Genomic DNA, 21,022 nt, shown 5'->3' on the forward strand with positions numbered 1-21,022 from the left:
GCCCTTTGGATTGTGGATTAGCTTAGCCACAATCACAGAAGCCAATTCCTTGTGATAAATCCCTTAATATATGTACCTTCTACTGGCTCTGCTTCTTGGGTTAAACCCTGATACAGATGAGCAATAACAACAATATCCACTGGGGGGCCTCATCAGGTATTATAACACAATTCAGAGCAACCATAGTTATTTCACGTCTCACTGGTGCTTAGTCATTTCTCTAGAATGGTGCTTTCTGCAGTGCTAATGCTTCACACCCGTGGTACCCAACTCAGTGGGCATCAGCCACGTGGAGCTTCTGAGCACTTGAAATCAGGTTAGTGAAAATGAGGAGAGAAATTAAACATTTTTTTCTTTCAGTTTTTTAGGCCATGCTGTGCAGCATGCAGGATTTTAGTTCCCAGATCAGGGATCGAACCCGTGCCCCCTGCATTTGGGGTGTGGAGTCTTAACCACGGGACCATCAGGGAAGTCCCAAAATTAAATTTTAACGTATCTAAATAGGTTCTCCAAGACCCTCTGGATGCCCTCCTACCGCCCGAGAGCTACCTCTAACCATTCTTTTACCAGTTTCCCCTAAGGATGGAGAACCTGCCCCCCAGCCTGCCCAGGATGCTCAGCTTCCCTCTGGTTTGGACTCATGGTGTGACCTGGAAGCTGCCGTCCTTGAGATAACCTGCGAGAGCTCTGCATTTGTCTTTTCTCCCAAATTAACATGTCTGATCCTGAAGTCGGGCCTCTGGTCCGGGCGCTGCCCGAGCTGCTGCGGAAGGGCACGGGCTGCCCCATCTCCCACCTCTTCCCAAACCTGCCCTTCCCCAGGGCTTACGCGACGTCCTGCACAAACTCCTCCTCCCCTTCTGTCATGACACAAAGCCTCAGCTCTTGTAGAGGTGCTCCATGAATACTCAAGACGTGAGGACAGGCAGACGGACGGACCACTTCATACACACACACAGCATCCCTATGGGTCACTGAGGCCTTTTTATTTTGCACACAAAACCACGGGGGATCTTGCCTGTGGACACCTCGGAGATTACAATGCAGATACACATGGCTCCAGACACGTGGTGGAAGCGAGGTGAGAAAAACAATGATTTGGGCCAATTCTATGATTAGAGAGCTAGGGTTTCCAGCAGGGTTCCAGATGGTCAAGCTCGGCTTCTGCAGTGGGTCTAAGGAAGCAGTGAGAACGTCACAGGAAGGGGAGAGGGCAGTTAACTATCAGAGGCCCCTCAGAGCACCGGCGGGGGCCTTGAGCTGCCCAGGTGACATCAGGAGCAGGTCTAATTAGCCGACGAGTGACCGCAGGGCTCACCCGCCCACAGCTTACTTGGCGAGGGGGTTTCTGAAGTTCCTGCCGGCAAACTTGGCCTTGCTGCCCAGTTCCTCTTCAATTCTTAGGAAGCAGAAAGATAGAGAGACAGGAAGGGAAAGAGAGAAGTCACACCTCAAAGCAGTAAGTTTTCCCACCCAGAGAAGTGGTCAAAGACACACTTCCTGCCAGGAAGTTGGGGACCCAACCATCGCCCAGTCTGTCCAACTATTCCCCTAAATTTGAGCTTCTTGGAGATGCCAGGAATAGAAGAGCATTCGGCTCTCTCCGTCCACCCAATTCACCCAACAAGTTGTCCACTGGCCGCCCCTTCGCCTGCCTTCTCTTCCCCCCAATGTTTCTGAAGGACAAAGGAGAAGAAATGGTAGGATTGCTACTTCTTAGAATATTTAAGAAAATGTTTTTTCAATGAAAGGATAACCCAGTTTCTGCAACAAATGGCACAGGGAAATAAGGAGGGGGCACTCATTAGTGTGAACTCTGTTTGGATCCTGATATCAAAAAAAAAGGGGGGGGTATTGCTATTACCACTAATCGTGGGCATCATCACTGTACAGTGGTTATGATAAAAAACAAAAGTAAGTCTTTATCTGAAAGAAATATATACAAGTGAAATCATAAGATGTCTGGAATTCGCTTTAAAATTCTCCAGGAAAAAAGGGTATAAAGAGACAAAACATGGAGGAATACAGACAGCTGGTGTATCCGGGTAATGGGGAAGGCAGTATACATTCTACTGTTCACTGATCTTTTTTATATGCTTGAAATTGTCCAGGATAAAGTTTTAAAGATGGGGTAAGGTGGGAGAACTTATAAAATGGGAGTTTCTTTTCCCTTCAAGACTGGAATAAAATAACAAAGGGCAGGTCTCCCTCTGTTTATAGGTGCTTCCCAAGGACACACTGAGACAAAAAGGGAAGGGACCAGAACGGCAGAAGGCGATGAACAGTGGAAACCCTGCTGTGTGCCCTTTGGCAATTTTTCTTCCTCTCTGTGAGCTCTGGTATCTTTGTCCACAAAACAAGGGTGTAAAATGAGAGCATCACTAAGGCTTCCCTGTAGCTCCCCAACTTCTGATTCAGTTGTCTAAAGGGGAGCCAGTTCCCTCTCTCACCAGAAGATGGCAGCATCGTGTGCAGCAGGCCCCGCTCCAGGCCAACGCTGCCAGGCACCCAACCGTCCCAACCTAAGGTATCACGCCCCAACCCTTGTACCCACCCCACAGGGCCAGGGGCTCCTCCTGGAGACCAAGCAAGCCCACACACGCAGCGAAGGCAGACTCTTTACCTGAGGATCTGATTGTACTTGGCCAAGCGCTCGGATCGGCACGGTGCACCAGTCTTGATCTGGAAGGAGAAAAGAAAGGCCACAGTTGCTTACAGTAGACACTGCATCTTCATGGGCATTTTGGGTAAGGGGAAGGTGCCACGGCAGAGAGCCGGCAATTCCTTAAAGAGGATCCCTGGCCCTAGGAAGGAGGGGATAAGAGGGGCACCCAGGACCCCATTCTCCCCCCTGCTCCCCCCTCCGTCTGTGCTCAGGAAGTTGAGGTCAGAGAGAGAAGCAGGGAGCACCCTTCACCCCAGGGAGCTCTTTACCTGCCCAGTGCACAGTCCCACCACCAGGTCGGCGATGAAGGTGTCTTCAGTCTCCCCGGAGCGATGCGACACCATGACGCCCCACCCATTGGACTGGGCCAGCTTGCACCTAGAAGCCAGGGACAACCAGACGGCATGGCTCCACTGCCTGGGCACTGTGGCCCCTTCTGGCCTCCTGAGGCCATGACTCACCGCTCCCGGTGGGGGGCCAGGGGCAGCCCTGAGCTCCCAACTGCCGGGGAAGACGGTAACCCTCGCCCTCCTCTGAAGGGCCCGAGGACCTTTCTCCACCCTCTAGTCACGTTTGAAAAACTGGGTTCTGCCTCCTCGAGGGAGAGAGACGTGTGTCTCCTGACTAATGTTCTCCGTGTGACATTAAATCAGGAGGGTAGGGCCGCCAAGTGGTCAGGATCAGAACACAACTGCCCAACACCCTGATCCCCTAGGGGCCAAAGCTTACTTTAAACGCCACCAGGAGCTCCAGTCAGGAGGGCCCCTCCCTCCACGCAAGGGCACTTACGCCTGCAGGGACTCGGTCACGGAGCCGATCTGGTTGACTTTGAGCAGGAGGCAGTTGCACGATTTCTCGCTCACGGCCTTGGAAATCCGCTTGGGGTTGGTCACGGTGAGGTCGTCCCCCACCACCTGGATTCCCGCGCTGGCAGTGAACTTCTGCCAAGCTTCCCAGTCATCCTGGTCGAAGGGGTCCTCGATGGACACCACTGAGCAGAGCAGGGCAGAGCATGTTCCATCAGCGTGGCCCCCCAGGCTGCTGACCCGCCACACCCCAGAGCCCCCTCCCGCCCTCCCTCCTGACTCACCTGGTCTCCCAACCCCCTCCCAGGACACCTGCAATCCTGCAACCCCGCTGTTGTTAAGTGGGAAATTTGCGGCCCAGGGCGGTTTGAATTTAGCACCACCGAGAGTAAAAACAGAGCTGTGGCCCCAGAGGGGTGAAGACCGGGCTTTGTGTCTTGGCTCCACTTCCACCAAGTTACTTAACGTTAGACGCAGGGACTTAGAGACGCTTCCTGGTCTGAACACCTGCTCCACCATTTGCTGTGTGCCCCTGGGCAAGTTCTAACCCACTCTGTGCCTCTGTGTCCCCTCTCCTGTGTGCATCAGGTGACGCAGAGCCTAGGAGCACCCAGTGGTCCTGGCTCTCAAGGCTCCTTTCCTCACTGTCAGTGGAGCCAGGACCACGTTTGCTCAGGAGGCTGTTGTGACAGTGACAGGAGGCGATCACACTGCACTGCGGCTGGCCGGCTGCCCACTCTGCTGCACCAGGCACCCCAGTGAAGGCTCCACCCACTCGCACACCTGCAGCCACCCCGGTAACACTCACCTGGGTAGTCCCTGACGAAGGACTTGTACAGGTTGGCCAGCTCGTCGGGTGTGATGTACCTGCTGGGGTCGTCGGGTGACTTGAAGTCCAGGTCATACTTGCCCGACCTGAAGAACTCAGAGGCAGCCACGTCCATGCCAATGACGACCTTATCGGTGTAGCCGGCCTTGCCGATGGCGTTCTTCAGCAGCTCCAGGGCTGGAAAGAGATGGCGGTGAGCGTTTGGAAACCAGGAGGATGGAGATAAAATTCCTTTAACTCTGCCAAATGGGAACCGTAAGGGAAGAGGAAGAGGTGCTCTGGCCCCAAGCACCAGTTTCAAAGATTCCAGTTAGTCTTTTCTGCTCTGGGGCAAGAAACCATTGGTCAGGGCCAGTAGTGCATGGCCAAGTTGGAAATGGACTCTATGAGGCTTTTTCACTGACAAATGCTCCCAAATTTAGCACCAAAGAACAGCTGTGCCGGCCAAGATACAGTGACCAGCTGCGATCAGCTGTCCCGCAGAACTGGCTTTAAATAGAGCCAAGGCTGAGATCCAAGAGGGAGCCCAGTGAACGGGGAGCCCGCACAGCGAGGCCCCCGCTCCAGCTCTGCTGTCCGGCCCAGGCTCAGGGCCGGCCTCGCTCGGCAGCGCTGCCGGTAGGGAAACTGACAGACACTGGCCCCTGTTCCAGTGTCCCCAAGACCCCCAAGATTCAAACTGCGTGAAGGGCCACTTTTTATAGGTTAAAATAGCCGAACGTCAGCAATTTCGTATGACCGACCCAACAAGCCGGATGGACATTTTCTTTCACTAGCCATCCTTGAAGGCAATGAAATATGCTTGGAACCCTACTTTTTCTTCTAAACAAAAAATTCACCCATGAGTTCTTTTCCTAGGACTTCTGTATTCTCTACTCAACTCTCCCATTTAATCCTGTGCCTAAGGATTCAAAGCTAAATAAAGCCTGTGCAGCATTACGACGGCTGAATGACCCGAGACGGTTACTGACGGCAGTCCTCATCACATCCAGCATCCTTGAACACGGAGCAGGCTGCAAACCTTTGCCATCGCTGGGGGAGCAGGGACGACAGCAGGAAAACAAACCGCCTCCCTACCCCCACCGTCAGCCCAGTTTAAGCAAACCATCAGGCCGTTCAGAAGTCGAATTAATAAGAAAATTTCTCGTGATTTGTTTTTCAAAAAAATGAAGCGCTAGCTCCCATGTCTGCAGGGTTTTGCATTTTGCTACTTAATGAACGAACGGTGGAAAGAGCAGCGCCCCTGAGGGCAGGCGTGGAAGGCTGGCAGACGCTGGGGGCGGTGCTCAGAGATCCAGGGGCTTCCTCCAGAGCATACCTTCTTTGTTCTCCAGGATGTTGGGAGCAAACCCGCCTTCGTCTCCCACGTTGGTGGCGTCTTTCCCGTATTTCTCCTTGATCACATTCTTCAGGTTGTGGTATACCTCCGCTCCGATGCGCATGGCCTCCCGGAAGTTTTCGGCCCCAATGGGGAGGATCATGAACTCCTGCATGGCCAGCTTGTTGCCAGCGTGAGAACCCCCGTTGATGACGTTGAAAGCCTGTGGGGAGAGAGACAAGTACAGCTCCAGGCCCGGGGGGTCCCGCCCCTCAGCAGCCCCACGACACCCAGGTGCATGGCTCCCACGTGGGGCCCGTGTGGCTCTGAAGCCACAAGGTCTCTGCACTGCGGTCACTACCACCACAAGCACACACAACCCGACAAGGCAGGTACAATTTTCATCTCCCATCGACAACTAAGGAGATGCGTGCAGGGCGGCCGAGTCACCTGCTCAGGGTCACTCTTAGCTGGCGGCGGCGGAGTTATTTGCAGCCGAGACCCCCAGAGCCTGCTCCTACCCGTGTGCTGGACAGTCACACGTGGATGAGGTCAAGAGGCGGGAGGTCTCGGGACCCCAAGAGAAAGCAAACACGCGCCACTCACCGGAACTGGCAGGATGACCTCGGCATTGCCAGCCAAGTCGGCAATGTGGCGGTACAGGGGCACCCCCTTCTCAACGGCGCCAGCCTTGCACACAGCCAGGGACACGCCCAGGATGGCGTTCGCACCAAACTTGGCTGGAACAGAACAGGTTATGTTAGGGGATTTCTTACTCGCCAGCCTCCCTCCTGCTGGCCTCCCCACCTGTACCACTGTGTGCACCCTGGATTGTATTCGGAACCTTTTCCTTTCTATCTCCTTTGCATATTCACACCAGAAATGCAATAGCCTTCCACGTAGGCTGCTTTTTTCCCCAAAGAGAAAGCCCTTCCTTTGGTCCATGGGACTCTGGAAAATTCCACAGATTGCTCGATTATTTAAAGCACGAGCCTCTTCTGAGCAACCCTACATGCCTGCTGCTGTCATCTGGCTATGCTCCTGATATTTAAAAATGTGATTCATTCGAGTTAGGGGAGGACCGCAGACAGTTACGTAATTCATCGTTAGGGACGACACGACCTCTCCCCAAAGGACTTCAAGGGTCTTCAGGAGAAGCCACAACCTCCCTGGCAAGGACCCCACCTCAGGCCACTCACATTTATTTTCCGTGCCATCCATCTCTATCATCAGCTTGTCGATCTTCTGCTGCTCCACGACGCTCAGTTTCTACAGGGAGAGGGAGGGTAAGCTGCTTGGGAGGGCGTGGGGCCTCCACCTGCATGCCCTGTGCCCTCCGTCACAGAGCCATCAACCCTGGGAACAGTGCGAAGCCCACCAGATCAGTTCTGTGTTAGCCATGCGTCTGGCAGGCAAAAAAAGGGGGGAAGGCCAAGAGAAAATGGGGAGACGGCACAATGCCCTTCACTTGCTTTAAGAGCATCAGGTATTTCTCCAAGCACGAGGGATCCGACAATGCATGGTCCTCATGTCATAAAGGGGAGTCTACCGAGGGGGTCCGAGGTCACGTTACACATGAGGCAGAATCGTCTGGTTCAGGCTCAAGAAGGAATTACTCCAAAGCAGTGTGACTTTTTGGGCAGCAAATAACAGAATTCATTGTTCTTCACCATCAAAGTCAGTTTCTGCCGTCACTCGGCTGCCCTCAGTGACAGCAAACTCCATCATCTGATGGGAGATACGAGTTTTGTACGCAGTCCACAATCATTTAGCAAAATGTTTGACGACTGATGAAAATGACTGTTTTTGGCGAGAGTATAAATAAAACTGGTGTCTTAAAAACTGGCTCAAAGTAATGTAATAAAAGTCGGCATTACTTTAAAAACTCCATAAGTGAATGATACCAGCACATTATTTGTAATGTTTCTTATATAAAAGCTAAAATATGAAAGAAAACCAGAATCTGTAAGTCCATCATGCCACATTAACAATTGGGCATCTTTGGGTAAAGTTAGAAGCCACCCCAGCAGATGGCTTGCAGCCGACCCTCACCAAGAGTTGGACTGAAGTTTGTCTCCCCCAAGTAAAGAAAAATGTCCTGAAAGCCCTGCTCGCTGTCCGTCAGGCCAGGTGAGGGCGCTGAGGCACAAAGACGAGCGCTGTGTGGAGGGCCCCCGGAGGCCGGGACAGGACGGAAGGTGTGCGTGGCGGGGCAGTGCTGAAACCTCCGCCTGGGGACCCATTACAGCCAGCCACGGGGGCCAGGCCACAGCAGGCAAGCTGGGGAGAGGATCAGCAGAGAAGCCGCTTGCCACCAGCGTGCAGGGTGGAGCCGGGAGAGGGGCCATACCAAGGAGGACACACAGGCCGAGGCTGGGTTTGGACCCGAGAAAGGGCCATAGTTACGGAGAGCGGGGCTGGAGGGAGGATAAACGAGACCAAGCTGCAGAGTAGGTTGGGCTGTGGGATCCCCAGACCCACTTCACCTACAGCAGCTCCACTTTTATCTGTTTGACACAGAGGCTCCAAGTAGGATTTTACATAACGGGAGTTCTGCTGTTTAAAAACACAGTAAATAATTCCACAGTTCATGAAAAATGAGTCAGTCGCCATGGATACTACATTTAACGCCCCTGAGAGCCGCTCTTAAAATCTGGATCTTAACTCCCCGAAGGTCAAGATGGCTGTGGGGAAACATCAAAGCTCTAAGAGCCTCCAGTCCCTCGGATCCAATTCCATGCGCTGTTAGCCATGGACACATGGACAGGCAGAGGGTGGGTTAGGAAAGGCGAAGTTATTCGCATGCACGACAGGGAATCCAACCAGCTTCTTTAGCTCTCAGAATAAGCTCTTCCATGAACAGGAAAGCCTCCTGGGCTGGCCTGGGAGGCGCTCTGATAGCATTAATGTACATTAGTTATCAGGAGGCAGGTCCTACCTTGCTAACCAGGGCAGGCGCAATAGTTTTATTGATGTGCTCAACAGCCTTTGAGACACCTAGAAGGAATAATCAAATCAAATTACCGACATTAATGAAAGACAGGCTTGAGCAGCATTGCTGGAGAGAACCACTCACCACGTCAACCCAGATATCCAGAGCCCACCAGAGACCTTCAATGGGACCTCCTTCAAATCCCCGTCGCCCTCTCCCCCTGGAATCGGAGGGCTTCCTGGCCCAGTCTGAGTGCTCTTACCTAGGACCCCCAAGGGTTAGAGCCGCACACAGAGAAACCATCCAGAATGTCTGAAGGAGGTTAGTTGGCAAGACCATGCACTGGACAGGCCAGCTGCAGAGACTAAAGGACGCCCAATGCATGTATTACCTGTGTGCACAGGGCTGGTGCCAGGAACTCGTTAATGTACTTAACGGGTCTGGAGACACCTGACCAGTAGAGATGGGCAGAGAAGGAAAAAAGAGAGACTGAGAAGAGAACAGGCTGGGAAGGAGGCTGAGTGAGAGAAAGAGAGGAAACAGGAAGACAGGGAGAACGCTGCAGGGACCGTGCATTTGTCCTCATCACAGCCAGGGCACAGCGCTGTCCCGCTGCTGGAGCCACGTACCGCCTGGGCTGCCAGCAAGGCCCCTGGGGAGAGCTCTCTGCACAAGCTGCCTCCCTACAGTGGGGCGCTGCGACCCTGGCCCAGTGCCCCCAGGCCCACCTTGCCCTCGCCGCCTCCTCTGCAGCGTTTTTGGACTCTTTCCTAATCGCCCTCCCTGGAGAGTTGGCAGCACACGTGACCTCCACCTGTCTACACGCATGGCCCATCGGAGGGCCACGAACCATGAACTGTCACGATATGTTTCTGCTTCCTCTCCAGAACCAACTCCCGTCCCCGTTGAGAACGCACAGTCTAGCCCTATCTGCTTTTCTGGAGTCTGGCCACACAGGTTCTATCTGCAGAAAGGTGAGCACTGCCAACACAGTATCCAGCCCGTCTGCATACAGCTCAGCGGAGGCTGTGGCTCTGCCAAAGAGACCGAAAGACAACGACAGCCCATCAATGCTGAGCCACCAGCCAGGCCTTCAGGAGCTCTTCTCCTCTGCGACCGGACCCCTGAAGAGGCCTGATGGCCCGGAAGGCCCTCCGAGCCCTCCCAGAGGACGGGAGGCTGCCCCTTAGTACTAGATAACTTGTCTTCTTCTTCTCCCACATCCCCTGACCCAACCAGGAGTTCTTCACAGACTGGAGACAAACCGCAGCAGAAGTAAGTGTTACAGCGCCTGCCCTGAGCTACGGGGTCAGGGGTGCTGGGACCCGTCAGCCCGCTCTCCCCTCCTCCACGTGCGGCGCCCACGCTCGCCGCCCACACTCTGGGCCGAGGCGGAGGTCTGCTACCCTCAAACGCAAGCCGCGGGGAGCAGGAGGGAGGCTGTGGCTGCCGGGAGGCCGGCCTGGGGTCGGCCCTTACCTTTGCCCATGTAGCGCGTCTTGTCATTGTCCCGGAGCTCCAGGGCCTCGTAGATACCAGTTGAGGCGCCACTGGGCACAGCAGCTCTGAAGAGACCTGGATGTTGAGAGAGGGAGGGCGAACAACAGTTAATGACTAAGAAACAGCTCCCGCCCTCGCCCAAGTCCCTCCCCGCTCACTGAGGCAGCTGCCCTTAGGAAACAGTTACTTCCTCCCAACCATGGGAGGACTCAGACGGGCTGCTTCTCCTGCCTGTCATGTTTTTATGATTCCGCACTGCAGACACTAGAGCATGGCTGATGAATTTCTCTGAAGAAAAAGGCCTAGAGCAGAGCTTCTCAGATTTTAACATGCACACATATCACCTGTGGGTTAAAGTGCAGATTCCAAAACAAATGGGAGGTCTGAGCCCACACCTCTCAAAGCTCCCCACTGGTGCCCCGGAGCTGGGCCGTGGACCACCCCCAGCAGCGTGGCCTAAAAGAAATACAATGCAGGCCACCTATGGGATTTAAGGTTGTCTAGCAGCTAGTAACCCACGAAAACACTGGGCTATTTTAGACAGTCCAGCTCTAGAGCACCGTGGCCAAGCTTCCCTTAGACAAGTGAGATCAGGTTGCTAGCTTTCAAGCCTTGAAAGCGCTGGCTCAAGAGGAATCTCTACAGCTCATCGGCCTCAGCTTAAGGAGCAAGAGATGCTATTTGGGGGTTCTCTGCATTAACAGGAAACCAGAAAACAGGACAGACTGGAAGAGGAAAGGAATAAACACAATAACACTAGAACCCAATCAAGCATGCACTGCACAGTCCTGCAGATATAGAAACCAGCTGCCTGGCTAAGCCTAGACTGTGGAGCAGAAAACCGGCAAATCTTCTTGGAGAAGGACAGACAGTGCCAAGAAAGGTACCGCAGAAATCCGGTTCCATGGGGCAGAGGGTTAGGGGAGCAGGAAGTGTGGGCAGCCTCTTGAATCTCCTTGAAACCGTTAGGGATTTCCCCATCTGAGGTATGCCGAGAACTGGGGGGTGCGGGAGATGTGAAGGCAACGGACTAAGAGGAAAAACCCAACCAAGCATCGTAGTCATACTTGGTTGCATGCCTGTGCCACCGCACTGACTGTGTGACCAGCAGGACACACGTGCTTCTCAACACAGGCCCTGGCTTTCTCTGTATCCATCAGGCGCTGGACCAGGTGAAGAAATGAGGAAAGCAAGAGTGACCCTAAGGTGAACTGTGGACTTTGGGTGATGATGTGTCAACGCGGGTTCGACTGTAACCAAGGTACCGCTCTGGTGGGGATGGTGACAGCGGGGACACGGGGTAGACAGGAATGCTCTGTGCCTTCCACTCAATTTTGCTGTGAACCCAAAACTGGTCTAAAAAATAAATTGTAAGAAAGAAAGAAGTGATGAAAGGTTCTTAACAAATTTATGACTTCCTGGGTTTTTTTTCTTTTCTTAAAAGGATTAAGACACAAAAGAGAAAGTTCCATTCATTTAAATGTCAAAAGACATGAATTTTAGTCATTTTAAAGAGTTTCAAAGAAAATTCCCCCTCCCAACAATCTTCTAGTGTCCTGGGCCTTTTTTCGTTGTTCAAAGTCTATTAATTTCCAAGTGGAAAGTTCCACTCTGACTAAGTGTGCCAGTTTCATAAGCTGAAAGGAAATTCTTGCCATCTTCTGAGAACACACAGCATTTGCCACAAGGCACATGCCCAGAAGGAATCGTGTTCTGAGGGCACCCCAACAGTAACCAAAGGCAGACTCCTGCCCAGTGAATCTCGACTTGAGGAGCCTTCATTTTCTGGGCAAGGGAGGACAGGAAGGGAAGGGTTCCACAGCCAGGCCTGTGATTCAGACCATGACTCAGCTCTGACTGGCAGGTCTGTGCTCAGCACCTCTGGGTGATTCTGCCTGAAGCTCCTTTTCCAACTTCAACCATTTAGAAAACAGCTGAGACATTGCTGGAGGTAATGCAGGGCTAGGGAAGCACTAGATTTTCTTAAAGTAAAAAAGAAAAATGGGGGAGCTTTTAAGGGTTCCCATTCTATTCTTTTCTCATGTGGGCAAATTCTTCCTAAGGGGAATTATAGCCAGGTAAAAATATGAGCCTCTGGAATGTTCCAACACCCCACAGTAAAAACTGTCCCGGATCCTCTGTCTAAGAGTGATTTCTGGAAACGGAGATAAGAGTGCTATATATACCCTTGTAGTCCCCTAATCTCTTTCCTTTTCAAGGAAGAAAGATCCATCCTATCACACCGTATCTACGTATTTGTTCACAGCAAGCTGTGAAGCAAACTAGTGATAGGCCCTTTTAGGGACAAGGTTATCGCATTACTTCCACACCTCACTGACCTAGCAGCCAACCTGTGTTCTGCTCTACGTACCAAGAAGCACCAAGACAAGGACCTCTTGCCTTAAAACCCTCCCAACCTTCCCCCAGTGGGGAACCACAGCCTACCAGCATGTGCAGACCAGAAAGAAAGGCTTTTACCATAACAGACGTTTTCTTGCCTAAGGCTCTGTCATTTGAAGTTTTAAAAAATGGAGTGTGGTGCTAGGGACTATAGAGACAAAGGTGGCCCATACCTTTTGAGGTGTAGAGATCAACCTCAACAGTGGGATTCCCACGAGAGTCGAAGATCTCTCTGGCGTGGATCTTGAGGATAGACATGGTGAATTTCTGTGGGGAAGCACAGTCCATAATTTCCATAAACCATAATGCAGCCTCAACTCATTATGCAAGGGGTCACTTCTGAGGATCCCTAGACTAGAAAGAGTCTGCATAAACTAAAAACTGCATGTAGGAAGGCTGACTGGAGTGGGAGAAAATGCCTGCTGGAGAGCACTGGGAATTGTTCCTAAAAAGTAGGTAGGGTTAGCGCTGCAAGGCCCTAGTAGTTCAGGTCTTGTCCTACAGGCAAAGAAAGCCCGGCGGCGCGTGCTGGCGGGCAAGGTTCACACGTTGACGGCGTGCAGAGTGCCTGAAGAGGAGAGAGTCTGAAACTGGCTCTAATTAATTACCAACAAGGGCAGGCACGGGGCCATGGGAAAGGGACCAAATCAGGGCCAAGGGGACAGAAGGCCACAGGCAAACCCATCTAGGATTAAAATAAAAAACCGGGGGGGAGGGGTGACCAGGAGGAAAATCGGGTTTGTAGTGGAACAGTGAATTAAAAGTTGGGAACACAGTTCATCAAGTAAAACCTGAGGTAGCAGGAGAATGCTCAACCGGTCGATGTTGGATAATCAGTTAGAAATTCTGAGTTTGGAGGCCAGGAATGAGCTCCTTGGTCTATGTGCTGTGATCTTTGCCAATTTCTGAGCCTTTCAAACCTCACAGTATTTGGGTCTTTAGCAAGACAGGGCACACAAATAACATTATCTACTCAGTGTTGTTTTCAATGGGCATTTCACCCTATTTAAAAAACTTAATTATGAAATGTCGTGATCTGTAACTAGAGAAAGGATTCTATCTTTGAGCACCAGGATACGCCAACGGAAGCGCTTTCCTTTGAAAACACCTTGAGAAAAAAGGGGAGGGGGGGTTTTGTAGCTACAGAGAACAAATATCAAGAGCTCAAAGAAAGCCCCTTTCTTGCTTTTTTCCCCCAGAGGCTCTCCAAGGAACAACAGAATTGAACAACTTGTAGGAGAGGAACCAAATCAGTGTTTGGAAGCCATTATCTAGCTGGGCTCCTCTCCATTATCTTCTCTGGAATGTTCTGAAGCAGCAAATGGCATCTTTTCTGTGGCTTTGTTTTTTCTTTGTAACAAAGGAGTTTTATTCATTAGCCAATAAAAAGGTATCTAGTTTTTATCTCAAAAAGGCAAATTTGTTTCAAATCTTTTAGTTTTAAAATTTTAGTTAACTTTGAGTTTTGGTTAAATCATATACCCGTGTAACACTGACCACCCCAAAAAAGTCCCCAGAGGCCATTTCCGGTCCCTGCTCCCCCCGCATCTCCATGCCACCACTGATTTACTTCACAGATTTTAGATGCACTTTTAAGCACATGTTCATTACACTTCCTCATCATACAGTTGTAAGATTTCATTTCTGGTTTTATTTTAGTGATATAAGACAAGGCAGTCGACTGATTTCACGATGTGAAAATAAAATTCAACGTATCTTGAAATTACATAGAAAAACTTTTCTCCGAAATCATTAAAATGCAGGGAGCACAGGCAGGGCGGAAGATGGGTCTGACTAGGAGCCTGCACAGCCTTTTATGTGCCTGGACTGAAGCCCGGACCAGGGGCAGCACGAGCACACCGGGCAGCCGGGGCCTAGGTGTGCCCCGGAAGCAGGTCAACCGGCTGCCCACACCGCCCAGGGGTAAGACCACATTGCAGAGGAAGCAGCGAACAGGAAATTTCCTTAAAGTACGTCCTTTTTATGTCAGATCAGGGGCCGATTGTTGGTGGCCAGCCCGGGGAGCAGGGAGCGCCTCGTGCCCGACTTGGGCGAGGTCGCCTGCAGGGCTTCCAAGGACCCCACGACTCTGCTGCAGTCCCCTCCAGATCAAGTGCCTTCTGAAGGCAGATCAGTCCCTGCTCATTCCGGAGCAGCGACGGGCTGGACACTCAGGCGCCAGGCCGAGGGCCACCAGCGGGAGGCAGGGGCGCTGGGCCAGGGGTGGGGTGGGCTGCAGCTTCCCGGGCATCTCTCCTTTTCCGGGCCCCTTTCTCCATTCTCGGAAGGGCCTGGCTTTAATGAGCACGCGGGTTAGGCCTGGAGTGCTCGCCAAACCTTCCACCCTCACCGCCTGCTGTCCTGGTGACCGCGTGTTCTACCTCTAACCTCCCGGGACAGTGACGCGGCCCCGTTAACTCGTAATCACAGGCTGAGCTGCACCTTCCCCTCCGGAGAAACCGGGCGCCGCGCCCCCGCCTCGGGCCGCGACGCTGGCCCGGGAAGGCCGCTCGCGCGCGCCGACCCGCCCCTTCCCCGCCGAACCCCCGGGCACGCCGTCTGAGGGTCAGGAGCGCCCGCGGGCCCGGGGCACCCACGCGCCGCCTGCCCGGGCGCTTGCTCGGCAGCCCTTCCTTGAGTCCTCACCCGGTCGCCTGAGGTCGCCGCACGAGAGAGAAGCAGAGGGTGCTGAGGACACTGAGGGAGAGCTTTAAGGCTCAAGGTCCGGACGTCCCAAGTACCGCGAGCTCGTCTCCGCTCCGCCGGCCTGGACTTCCTGCCCAGCTCGAGGGGACCCCGCCCACTTCCCGCCCCTCAAGCCCACCCCCTCCGCGCTGCCTCGCCATTGGCCCGGCGCGCCGTCACTCGGGCCCTCGCCTCCGAGGGAAGGGTGGGACTGCGGGCGTCGGGAACTGGAAGAGGGGGCGACGTCCCGGAGAGTTTGGGTGGGGTCGGGTTGGGCGTTCCAACTCCCTCGCGGCTATGTGTGGATGCGGGCGAGCCCCCGTCCCCCTTCGCTCCCGCCCGCCGCTGGGACCCGCGGCAGAGCCGAGTCTGTGGCGCCGGGGGCCCCGGGGGAGGGGCGGGGCGGCGCGGCCGGCATGAGGGCTCGGGGCTCCGTCACGTACTCCGAGTCCCGCACGCACGCCGCGTCGCCCCGGCGCCGCACGTCCGGCCCACGACCTTGGTGACGACCTTCGCGGCCCGCCCTTCCCGGCAGCCCCACCCGTCGCCCCGCAGCGCGGTGCCGGAGACCCCGGCGGCCTGGAGACGTTGGCGGCCGCGCGCCCGTACCCCGCTCCCGGGCCGCGGAGTCGCGAGCCCGGCCACGTGTGCCCACCCGCGCCTGCGCCCTGTGCGCCCGGCAGCCCGCCAAGGTGACCCGGTCCCTTTGTCCTTGCGTCGGTCACACAGGAGTTATTAGGCCAAGAGCCGAAAGGATGTTCGCTTTCCCTTAATTACAGCTAGTACTTTTTGGGCGCTTCCTACGTGCCAGGCACTCCACGTGCGTGCCCAGGGTTTGTTCATTCTTCGGCTCTTGTTTATGTTGGATCTTGAAAGTAAGCTTCTGTACCTCCCTTTCCCATACACGTGAACCATACTTGTACTGATTTGGGAATGGAATTTCACACAGACTCGGGGAATTTCTCAAAGTTCAGAACAGGTAATATTCCAGAGTAGTCTGACAAATGAAAAACAGGCAAGAGTGGATGCAGTTATTTTCCCCTTCTGATGAAGAAAGAACTGATACCATTTCAAATCAGTTCTGCTGCACATCTCCCCCCGACCCCGCAACACACACTCAAGGGAGGGCTTCGTTTTCTGATAGAGTTATTTTTGTATTTTCTTAGGGCTCCTCTTGGTCTGTAAGTCTGAGAGCTAAAACAATGTCGTTCATCTCCATACTTAACCCATTGCCTTGCATGGAGAGATTCGAGTGTATATTTGATTTTAATTATTATTTTTTCTGGTCAGCTTGAAAAACTGCTTTTATTCCTTAATTCCTAGCCTTGGGTAAAGCTGAAGGCCTATTGAGTCCACTGTATTTGTTTTCTATTGACTAAGAAGAAAGAACTTTAGGATTAAATTCAGCAAAAAAGCAACAAGGAAATTGTAAAATATTTCCTAAAGAATTATGTGAATTTTGCTAGCAGAGTTTGTGATTTCCCCAGCAATACACTGGTGTTTCAGACTGCTTAAGACCAAGATCCCAGCCCCATGACTCAGCAGCTAAATCAACAGCCACCATCTCCTAAACCTTAAGAACTCAACAGAAATCAGACACTTAGAGCTCTTATTTTCAGAGCAATTCTAAGGTGTGGCCCTGAAAGGGCTCCAAAACAATCTCTTTCATTTTATGTTAAAATGGTTAGAGAGATAAAGATAGAAAGACATGGCTCTTACAACGGGTTTCTGGCCACAACCAGTGATTCCTAGCAGGAAATCAGATGTAGAACATGATCTCAGACCGCTGCTGTTGCAAGATTCTTGGAGGCCACAGACAGTGTTCTGAGCCAGCACTTCGACCTCAAACTGTAGCTCAACTGTTAATGAGATGTGCCCTCAGATCCTTTCCAAAATCCACAAGCTGCCAAATGCCCTGCCTGTCTCCACAGCTCCTGAGGCTTTGCTAGCAGGCTGTGGGACTCGTGTGTGCCTTCAGTCCAGTGCAGGGGCATTTACCTTGTTACAGGCATTTAGTTGACAGTATGCTTATTGAACAGTTTTAGTGCAGTGGCATACCAAAGGCTGGTGGGCAGGGAGGGGAAACGTGTGCAAGGTTATTATCAGAAGACCACACTGCAGGTAGTGCCTGCATGACATTTGCAGGGGGACATCAGAATTGAGGGAAGATGAATCTTCAGCAGCCTGTGACCCACCTGGATTACTGATTGTATCTGTGGTCTGCGCACCCCTGGTTGAAAACTGCTGGTCGGTGGAAAAAGTGACATACCTCTTTTGGAAGGCAGGTCTTTAGACAAATAGGAAACTTATGGGTTGGAGAAGCAGCCCAAGGGAGATCAGATGAGTGAGGAAGGCCCTCAGGGGATCTAGGTGGATCGCCCCTCCCCTTAACAGACTAGGAAGTTTTTGTGTTTGTTTACCACTGAGGACAAAGAATGTCACCTGCCTTATCAGTAAACAAAGGATGTTACAGCCATCAAGTCATCAGCCACTGCAGCCACCTCCAGCACTTTGTGGGGATTCAGGATGGAGAAGAATAAGAGACTGGCCCTAGATAGTTAAGGTGCATCTCAAAGCAATAATTTCATTTAGCCCGGATTCTTGTATCTTCCCATACACAGAAAAGTACTAAATTCATTAATTTGAGATGTCCGGTTTTTCTGTAATTAGCAGTAATCTCTTGCTGTTCAACTACCTGGGTCTTTTTTTTGCAAAAACTTCTGTATATCCTGGTTCCTCCCATACCTCTTTGGAATAGTCCCTCAGAGCTATCTGAGAGGCTGTATCCTGTGCTTAAGCCCTCGGTAAGTCCACTGAATAAGACATAATCCTCAACTTTTAGATTGTGCATTTTTCCCCATTCTACACCACTAAGTATTTAACATATACCAAAGACTGCATAAAGTATATCTGATGTAAAAAAGAATAAACGGAAGTGTACCCAACTTGCCAGCTTAAGAAGTGGATACTGGCAGTGACATTCACGTGCCCTGTGTATTCTTCCCCAGCCCCAGAGGTAACCACTGTCCTATATTTTGTGTTTATTTTCCCCTCACTTTTCTTTGTGGTTTTTAAATATTTTTTGAACTTTATATAAATGGCATCATACTGTTTCTAGCCTTTGCTACAATTTTTTTTGCTCAGCTTGACATCTGTGAGCTGTAGATGGTTTGTTTCAGTGCTGAATAGTATTCCATTGTGTGACTATCACACGTTTTCCTGTCAATGTACATTTGAGTTTCCCAGTTCTTTTTTTCTTGTTAATACCAACACTGCAGCTATGAATTTTGTTGCAAATGTCTCCTGAGTGCAGGTACAAGAAAGAGTTTCTCTAGGGCAAATACCTAGGACACACACCTGGACATGGAATTCCTGGGTCATGGGTATAAGCATCTTCAACTTTGTTTTCCAGAGTATTTGTATCTTTATGTACTTCCACCAGCAGTGAATACGAGTTCTGACCTAGATGTAAAAAGATAAAATTCAGCTCTTCCTTTGCAGTTCTTTTCTAGAAATTTGATTGATTTTTTTTTTTTTTTTTTTCTCACGGCATGTGGGATCTCAGTTCCTGGACCAGGGATCGAACCTGTGCCCCCTGCAGTGGAAGCGCGGAGTCTTAATCACTGGACCGCCAGGGAAGTCCCTACTGATTTTCAATTTAACATCCTTTCCAAGTCCTTTGCTTAAGGAAACCCTCGTGCCCTCTGTGTAAGTTACAGTCAGCATTCTACCCTTATGATGGCTTTGAGGGCACCTCTTAGGGCTCCCTGCTGTCAACAGCCCCTCACAAAGTCAGCTGTAGAAGTAGGGACCGGGCAAGGCAGACGCTGGGGAGGCAGAAGGGAGAGCACAGTATGGTTTTTAAACAAAGTCATCGCTAGGAGGGCATTTATCAGGGGTGCCCACATGAGGGGAGTAAAGAGCAGAGGGATTAAAGAAAGAAACCCCAGGAGTCTCAGGGAAACCAGGGACTTCCCGGAGGAGCTAATGAAGAGGGGGCAAATGGGGACTGAGAGGGCTCTGTACCAGCAAGAGAAAATCTCAGGGAAGAGTTGCTGTCCTGTGTCAAAAAGCTCTGCATGGGGCTTCCCTGGTGGCGCAGTGGTTGAGAGTCCGCCTGCCGATGCAGGGGACGCGGGTTTGTGCCCCGGTCCGGGAGGATCCCACATGCCGCGGAGCGGCTGGGCCCGTGAGCCATGGCCGCTGAGCCTGCGCGTCCGGAGCCTGTGCTCCACAACGGGAGTGGCCACAGCAGTGAGAGGCCCGCGTACCGCAAAAAAAAAAAAAAGAAAAGCTCTGCGTGGATCCTCTGTGCCTCAGCTCCTTAATTTCTGAAATGGGTGTGAAAAGACCACCCTCAGGAGGCAGTTTTGAGCCGCAACAGGCTTCTTACCATCAGTTTGGAAATCATTGCTTACAGCTGGAACGGAGGCCTGCAAGGCACTGGTATCTCTAAATAGCAGCTGCATTTGGCCCCCTTCCCCCCAGCAGTTTCCCTTTTCATCTCTGTCTGTCCCCATCCTGATTTTCTCACAGTTCTTAAGGTTGTCTCTTAAAGGGAGGCCCAGGGCAGCTGCAGCCCGGCGGCCAAGAAACCCCAATCTGCAGTCACCAGGCCGGCAGCCCTCCTAGAGGCTGGAGCACCAGACCCTCGGATGGCCCGCTCCAAAAATGCCAGTTGCTGTGAAGGAAAGAGAAGTCCTGTAATAGGGAAGACTCCATATTAGATCTGTTTCTTTGACTTTAACCCTTGTATTCTATTGCTTTTGCTTTGCCTTAAGAGTGTTGCCTACAGCGCATTCCTTGGCGGTCCAGTGGTTAGGACTCTGCACTTGGCGCTTTCACTTCTGGGGCCCAGGTTCAATCCCTGGTCCGGGAACTAAGATTCTGCAAGCCTCCTGGTGTAGCAAAAAAAAAAAAAAAAAAAAAGAAAAAGAATGTTGCCTATAGCCTGAAATATACAGGACAGTTCATTTTCAAGGCTTTGACCTTTAAGGGTATAACACTTTCCCATTTATATGGAGATTAAAAGTTGCAGAACAGAGAATAACATTTATCTTGTTGGAGGTTTACAGGAACATCGTGACCTGACCTACCTGGACGGCTCCGAGAGCAAAGGAGTCTGACACCAAGAAGTCTGCAACAGCCAACCATGCCCCTCCCTCACCTGGCCTTTAAAAATGCTTTGCTGAAACCCTTTGGGAGTTCCGGGTTTTGGAGGCATGAGCCACCTGTCTCCTTGCATGACCCTGCAGTAGACCTTTCTCTGTTCCAAACTCTGACGTTTCGGTATTGCTTGGCCTCTGCGCTGGGCACACAAACTTGCTTTCGGTAAAAGTCTGAGGATGCAGTGTGTGAGCTCCAGATGGAAAAACAGGAGCCAAGTCCTTCCTTCAGAAGTAAGTGGCCCCTTGTGATTCGCTGAGAGTAGGGTTTCTACGGAGGCTTTGCATGGCTGGCCTGATAATGAGAAATTCCTCCCTTCTCCTGTCAGTGACTGATCAGTGACTGAGGCCATGTTATCTGCCAGGTGTAACTCATTTAATCCTGCTTCCTGTGGCCATCTCTGCTTTTCAAGGCACAGAGAGGTGAGCTGAGCTGCCCAAGCCTGAAGCTAGTGAATGGAGGCGCGGGGTTGGGGGTTGGGGATGGGGGGTGGGGAACCAACCCAGGCAGCCTGGCTCCCCAGGCCCCGCCCCCAACCATTCAGCATCCTGCTCTTCCGAGATGAAGTTCCTTTTGACCTTGGATTTGGATGAGATGCCACGACACTAAACTTAGCCCAAAGAGCCCTCCCTGAATTTGCACCTCTAAGCCGTGATTATAACCATACACGGAATTTATTTTTTTATTTTTATTTTTTGCGGTACGCAGGCCTCTCACTGTT

The 21,022-nt window shown here is 51.9% G+C and overlaps 1 protein-coding gene across 2 annotated transcripts; it reads right to left on the reverse strand.

The window, feature by feature from the left end:
• Positions 1 to 963: 963 nt before the first annotated feature.
• On the reverse strand, positions 964 to 15,596 carry ENO1 (enolase 1). Of its 2 annotated transcripts, none has more exons than XM_079696552.1 (12): positions 15,579 to 15,596; positions 12,624 to 12,717; positions 10,030 to 10,125; positions 8,557 to 8,615; positions 6,818 to 6,887; positions 6,225 to 6,358; positions 5,619 to 5,841; positions 4,280 to 4,477; positions 3,455 to 3,656; positions 2,935 to 3,043; positions 2,624 to 2,682; positions 964 to 1,399 (listed from the first exon to the last, which is right to left on the reverse strand). In XM_079696552.1, the coding sequence occupies exons 2-12, from the start codon at positions 12,706 to 12,708 to the stop codon at positions 1,330 to 1,332; spliced, it is 1,305 nt and encodes a 434-aa protein (XP_079552678.1). In that variant the 5' UTR covers positions 12,709 to 12,717; positions 15,579 to 15,596; the 3' UTR covers positions 964 to 1,329. The 2 variants fall into 2 exon arrangements, with proteins under 2 accessions (XP_079552678.1, XP_079552677.1); XM_079696551.1 differs by lacking the exon at positions 15,579 to 15,596 and adding an exon at positions 15,097 to 15,179.
• Between the last annotated feature and the right edge of the window lie 5,426 nt (positions 15,597 to 21,022).

The sequence above is a fragment of the Hyperoodon ampullatus genome (assembly GCF_949752795.1).
Source record: "Hyperoodon ampullatus genome assembly, chromosome: 2".
Classification (NCBI taxonomy): domain Eukaryota; kingdom Metazoa; phylum Chordata; class Mammalia; order Artiodactyla; family Ziphiidae; genus Hyperoodon; species Hyperoodon ampullatus.

What these genes read in the sequence shown, in the direction of transcription:
- ENO1 (XM_079696552.1), bottom strand. Translation starts at nt 12,708, where the DNA reads ATGTCTATCCTCAAGATCCACGCCAGAGAGATCTTCGACTCTCGTGGG. An exon ending in TGATCTCTACACCTCAAAAG is followed by an intron (nt 10,126 to 12,623) that starts GTATGGGCCACC and finishes CTCAACATCCAG; the next exon opens with GTCTCTTCAGAGCTGCTGTG. An exon ending in CGCCTGCCCTGGTTAGCAAG is followed by an intron (nt 6,888 to 8,556) that starts GTAGGACCTGCC and finishes CTCTCCCTGTAG; the next exon opens with AAACTGAGCGTCGTGGAGCA.